The 7,023-nt window shown below is 38.8% G+C and overlaps 1 protein-coding gene across 2 annotated transcripts in view; it reads right to left on the reverse strand.

Annotated features, from left to right (window-relative positions):
- Positions 1–3,259, reverse strand: part of GPR78 (G protein-coupled receptor 78) — a 47,400-nt gene extending 44,141 nt beyond the window's left edge. Inside the window, exons 1-2 of one of the 2 annotated variants that reach the window (XM_075848997.1) lie at positions 2,526–2,603; positions 2,214–2,299 (exon numbers count right to left, since the gene is read on the reverse strand). In XM_075848997.1, coding sequence (XP_075705112.1) covers positions 2,214–2,299; positions 2,526–2,570 — 131 coding nt within the window. In that variant the 5' untranslated portion in view covers positions 2,571–2,603. Of the gene's footprint in view, positions 1–2,213 lie in introns of both variants that reach the window. The other variant, XM_075848996.1, reaches the window with a different exon arrangement.
- Positions 3,260–7,023: the final 3,764 nt, after the last annotated feature.

Here is a 7,023-nt window from a genome sequence, read left to right on the forward strand (position 1 = left end):
CAGCGCGGCCTCACAAAAGCCGAAATCAAGAAGACAATAAACAAAGGCCAAGAGGAATATATCAGTGACTGGAGAAACGACATAAAGACATCCCAGAAACTGACAATATACCGGAGTCTACAGCGGGAATATAAACTGGCGCCATATCTGGAGAAACTGCCAAACCCCAGAGACAGACAGATCCTGAGCCGCTACAGACTGAGCGCCCACAACCTGCTCATCGAATCCGGGCGCCACAGACAGACCTACAAGCCCAGGGAGAGCCGACTGTGCCAACAGTGCGACCAGGAGGCCGTGGAGGATGAGGCCCACTTCCTGCTACACTGCTCCAAATACTCAGCAGTGAGGGACACTCACTTCAGGAAACTCTCTGATCTCTTACCGGACTTCAGCTCCATGGAAGAGGAAGAGAAACTCTACATCCTGCTGGGTGAAGAGGAAACCACAGTGGGCACAGCGGCACAATATGTCACTGCATGCCATAAACTGAGAGAGACATGATATGCCATGGACTTGTATAACCCCGACCCTAGATATGTCCCTATCCCCAAGCCCTCAGTCCCTATCCCTCATTCCCTTACTTCTTACTTGCTTTGGCAATGCTAATATGTATTTGGTCCTGCCAATAAAGCTTCTTTGAATTGAATTGAATTGAATTGATATGAGATAGATAGATAGATAGATAGATAGATAGATAGATAGATAGATAGATAGATAGATAGATAGATAGATAGATATGAGATAGATAGATAGATATGAGATAGATAGATAGATAGATAGATAGATAGATAGATAGATAGATAGATAGATAGATAGATAGATAGATAGATATGAGATAGATAGATAGATAGATAGATAGATAGATAGATAGATAGATAGATAGATAGATGATAGATAGATAGATAGATAGATAGATAGATAGATAGATAGATAGATAGATAGATAGATAGATAGATATGAGATAGATAGATAGATAGATAGATAGATAGATAGATAGATAGATAGATAGATAGATAGATAGATAGATAGATAGATAGATAGATAGATAGATAGATAGATGATAGATAGATGATAGATAGATAGATAGATAGATAGATAGATAGATAGATAGATAGATAGATAGATAGATAGATAGATAGATAGATATGAGATAGATAGATAGATATGAGATAGATAGATAGATAGATAGATAGATAGATAGATAGATAGATAGATAGATAGATAGAGGTAGATAGATAGATAGATAGATAGATAGATAGATAGATAGATAGATAGATAGATAGATAGATAGATAGATAGATAGATAGATAGATAGTCTTAAAAGGAGCAGTTTTATAAAGTAGCGTTGACTTAATAAAACAGTGTTTTAGTGGGCTTCTAATTTAAAAACATCAAATCCTGTATAGATACATATACAGTAGCAGAGCTGAGTTTGCCATTTGCAATATAATATATATGACTTCAAATAACACCGCAGGTAAAGCTGTATCATTATCTTAATTTACTTTAAAAAAAAACAACAAAAAACAGTTTACTGACAAATTCAGCTCTACTACTCTGCTAAGAATATAGATGTAGGGTCTAGAGTGACCATTATGGTAGAGCAGAATTCTGTATAAAAAAATAATAGGACGAATGCTTTAGCAAAAACATACATACTTATAATATAGTAATATAATAAATAATATAATAAATATAACAAAGTAAAAATCAACATAATAATTACGATATAACAATATAAAAATAATATAATACAGTAGCACATATTAAACCATATAGCACAGAGGACGTATGAAGACATACTGTAATTACCAGTATAAGCATTTGTAACACTGATATACACAATATTATTATAGGATTTCTGCCAGCATTCACCCACATATACAAAGGTAGCAGAGTTGAGTTTGTCACCTCCATATCATATTTGGTTTTGCACAGGACTGCAGGTAAACCTACTATAACTTAAAGAGTTCTTACCATTCAGAAGCAATGCAGACCCAAAAGAGTTATATGTAAATATAAAATTCAGCTCTGCTACATCATCTTTTGGAGACTATACAGAACAACCAGCAGTGGCTTTATGCTATACTGTGTGCTATGTGTAGGATGATAGGGTGTTTCCTCTGTACAGTGGATCCAGTATTTTCCCATATATACAACTGACAGGCATCATATACACAATAGCTATAAAGAAATGAGAAGAAAGGAATTACCTGGGGTGGATGTCTACAAGCAATACAAGTGTTTGCATGGTAATAATATCTATCCTCCTGCAGTGGAACCGTGCCACTTTCAGCACCTTTAAATAAGTGAAACATAATATAACCAGTGAGAGCATAAAACTGGCAGCATGGAACACGATGGTAAATGCCATGAAGCGTCTTGTCTCAGGGGCATCTTGGGCATGCAAGGTACAAGAGGCATACATGCTACTGTAGTCTAACCAGGAGAGGAAGAGAGAGACCAGGGGGAATGTGAGTGAGTGGAGCCAGGTGTACCCCATCATTATCCCTGCATCCTTATACCTCATCTTGCTGGTGTAACTTAAGGGGAAAACCACAGCAATCCATTTGTCTATGCTGAGAGCCGCCATGCTGAGCATGGTGTTAGAAGTCAAAAAAGTTTCCAAAAACCCCAAAGCTTTACAGAGGCAGTCATTGAATGGCTGCTGATGATTTAAGATAGCCAAAAAAGTGGAGGGCATGTTGAGGATAGTCAGAAGGAGATTGCAGAATGAGAGGTTGACCAGAAAGATGCCAGATACCTGCTTCCTTATCTCAGGACTGTACAAGAAACATATCAGCACCAGTAGATTAGCCAACAGTGAGACAATGAACACTACTATGAGAAAACCAGCCAGCAGAATCTCTGCCAAGGGCATTTCTTAGCATCTATCCATGAGCCTGATTTTCCTCATTGAATTAGGAGGATGAATAGCAGGCGGGTTGTTCTACATGCTTCCTCTGTGGGAATCCTGCATTGTATAAGGCGCCTCCAGGTTCTAGTGGCTTTAATGGTGCTGCTGTCCAAGGTCCTCAAACTAAGATCCCTGCAGATGCCAGTCATGCCAAGAAGCACCAGGTCCCATTCCACTGCCTGCAAGTGCTGCCTGCTTGTCTCTGCTCCTCCTGGAATCCAAGTGAGTATTATCATTCCATAGAGGATACAGGGAAGCAGTTGTTTCTTAAATGGTCTATGCAAGAAAGCAGCGAGCAGTTGTGAGTGAGTGGCACACCTTCTCCTCTCAGTCTAGGAGACTGACTCATGCGCAGGACCAGAGAGCTGACAAAGGCAAGAAATGCATTCTACCACTCACTACTGTGTGCAGGTTCATTGCCACCCTCTAACACCCAGTATAATGCTGACAAGCACCATGTAACCCTCACCTTACTATACTACAGAAGGATATGTGGAATATACAGAGTTCATTTCTCATCATTCAGTAACTGGTTTCCTCCGTGTAGAGCAATGTGTTTTATCAGTGATCATGTAATATAAGGGGTTGTACTCATTTGTTGGTTCCTCAATACGGTTATAATTCAGCTCTTGTTAAAGGTTATGTATGTACGCCTTTAAAAACGTTTTTGTTTTTTTCATAAAAATGTGTATCAGTGTGATTGGTGCAACTTTGTAATTTTATGTTATTAAAAATTATTTGTACTTTTTGAGATACAGCTGCTTTGTATCCTGTATACAGAGCAGCTGTATTAAGCGCGGAAACCTCTATCTGTCAGGTCAGCGGCACTGACGGGTTCAGCTAGGCTACATTCAGATGAGCATTTCCGATTTGTGCTCATAAAAAAATGCTGTGTTTTTCCTACATTTCATTTCCGTGTAAGTTGTGTATTGGCATCAGTGTGCTTTGCGTGTGGCATGCGTTTTTCACATCCGTGCAAGCACTTATTTTTTTTTATTTCTCTGCATTTCTTTGTAACTGATGCGTAAAACACTGACAGCACACGGATGACGCATAGACTTCAATGGGCAACTAGATGCACAAAAACGCACCAATATAGGACATGCAGTGAGTTTCATGCAATGGACACTCGCTGGGTGAAAACTCCCGCATGTCTGAATAGCCCCATTGAAATGAATGGGTCCATGTGCTGTCACTTATTTCAACGCACAGCACACGGACGAGTCATCTGAATGAGCCCTTACAGCAGGATCGAACTGTTATCGATGACATCTAAATTCATAACTTAGATCGATAACAGTGGATCCTGATTTTCCCGCTGTTACTGAACCCGTCAGTCCCGCAGACCTGGCGGATTCAGGTCTCAGCGCAAGATACAGCTGCTCTGTATAAAGCAGCTGTATCTCAAAAAGTAAAAATAATTTGTAATAAAAAGTATTTAAAAGCTTGCACAAAACACAATAAAATAAAATAAAAACGATTTCAAAGCTGTACATAGCCTTTAGGTTTTGATTAAAAAAAATATTATTTTACCCACACTGATATTTTCTTTTCATTAAATCTCAAGGTGCCACTGTGTGCAGCTCATTAAAGGGTTACTGCAGATGTAACAGAGAAAGGTTCACCTATGTAATAAGATATGATCACCAATGATAGCTGTGAGTGATAAAGCCATATAATCATTATAAAGCAGAGGGCTCCAACCTGTGGCTCTCCAGCTGTTATGTGACTACAACCACCAGCATTTGCTGACAGACACAGGTTGCAGGGCATTCTCTGGGTTGTCGTTTTGCAAAAGTTGGAGAGCCTCTATCATAAAGCATTTAAAAATAAAAATTGGTTAACTCTTTATAGGTTGATTGTCCTTTACACTTAAAGGGGTTGATCTCACAGAGACAACAATTGACCATATGGGAATCACAGAGGGGGTCCTACACTTGAGACCCCCCTCTATGAGCCAGAGTGGTGAGATGCCAACAAACAGCAGCTCTCTCGATAGCGGAATCGAGTCATCCATGAATTACAGGAATGGCCATATATTTCAATGGGCGCATATAAACATTTTATTTCCCTCATAGTGGACGCTGCAGGGGAAATATATAGACATCTGCAGCTTCACCAACAAAATAAGCTGTTTGCAGTAGTGTGGGAAATCAGACCCCTGGCGATCAGCTGATCACCTTACCTAAGAAGTCGTTGTTTTCGTGAGACCGTTTTTTTCTTACATCTTTTTGGCTTATCTGTTTGTGCGCTGTCTATGCACATAAGTGTCGGTCTGATAAGTCATTGGAATGGAGTCTTTTTGTGATTATTTATTATGACGTGGTTATTGTCTTGTTGTATAAAAGAGCATTTAACCCTTACATAATGGCAATGTGGATGGTTGAGTGGTCTTCTTCTGTAACATCTGCTGATATTTCCCTCTTCTGGGGTAACATATACTGATTTACAACCACTACATATACACTATTAGCAGACACTGCAATCATTGTTTCCTATAAGCTTTGTACCCTGGAAATGATAGAGTTAAACGTTTTTCTAACCCCTGCAGACGGCTACAACTGCTACAGGGCGTTAAAATGTTTCCATAACTTCTTCCTTTTGCTTTTCAAAGACCCTACATGGCGTATTACTCTGCAACGTTATTCCGGGTTATATTCATCTGGTCCCTCGTACAGAACTGCTGGCATAAATGTTATCAATCTTCTCCACTGGCATTATATTCATGCATCAGGTGGAACAGGATGAACAGGGCTATATGCTGGATTCCTACTGAAAGGAGAGGATGTGAAACTGCAGTAATGGAATTAATACAGGAAAATACAATAATGGTAACATGTTTTTTTTCTATTATTTTCCTCTAAAACATGTGATTCTTATTGGGAAGCAGTTCTGCATCTGTGGCTGTAGTCTGGGGGAGTATCCTGGAATAAGGCGTTAGTGTTACAATAGTATATCATTGACATACTTCTATGTTCTTCAACATGAAATTTCTACATGATACTCCAAATTTTCACTCAAAATGTAGAAAAAAAATTATAATTTAGGAACCTTTAATCCTCTAACAAATATAGTATCAATATATTTAACCAGAATAATACAGTCAAGCTTGTGTATATTTATGGGGATGCAGAATTTCCTTGATTTAATATTGGTCATATAATTATGGGACAATTGGTTGATTTCTGCTGCATATCAGGAAAATAAATCTTTGCAAAAGGTGCAGATATATATCATGGTACATGGTTTAAGGAGCTGTAGGCTTTCATAGTTATGTTTTTTTCCTTAAAGGGGCATACCCATTTTATACATTTGTGGAATATCTATAGGTTATGCCATATATGTCTGTGGTAATTGTCTATAGCTGTTTCCATACCTGTCATAGACTTTAAGCCACCAACTCTACACATAGTCAGCTTCTATATGTGGCCACCGCCAGCCACGTTATCTTGATAAATGGTTCTCAGAGATCCCCAATTCTTCCAATCCTGTGGATATACCATAAATATTGAAGCACGACAACCGGTTTTGTAAATTTTGCTTCCTCGATTATCAGCTGATCCCTATAGCTTTGGCTTTTTCAACCCCTACTGATCAGCTGTTATTCCCTGGGGCAACCTGTAGATGGCTACACCTTATACCTGAAATGTAGCATAAGAACTTATTCACACCAACGGGTGTCAAATCAGCCATGAAAAATGCCAGTTTTTCCACAGCCAATTAGCATCTGTGGGGGACCTGATTTTACTGATCCCTTATAGACTTGTGTCTATTGAGGGATCCGTGAAAACGGGCAAAAATAGGATATGTCCTATTTTTTCAGGGGCCCTTCACACAATTCGTAAAAAAAACATCCATGTAAATAGCCCCATAGATGAACATTCATTTTAATGCAGTCGTGTGATGGCCATTATAAGTACGGCCGTCACACAGACGATTACCTAATTTGTGTGAATAAGGCTTTAGGCTACAATTGTCAGTTTTTCATGGCTGTTTTGCATCAGGAGGTCTCCAATTTTGCATCCTTTTCCAGTCCATCTCTCAGTTTTTAATGGCCGTTAAAAAAAACTGATGGATTTAATTTGTCCGGGTTTTTTTATGTCCCT

This window comes from Rhinoderma darwinii, chromosome 1 (genome assembly GCF_050947455.1).
Source record: "Rhinoderma darwinii isolate aRhiDar2 chromosome 1, aRhiDar2.hap1, whole genome shotgun sequence".
NCBI lineage: Eukaryota > Metazoa > Chordata > Amphibia > Anura > Rhinodermatidae > Rhinoderma > Rhinoderma darwinii.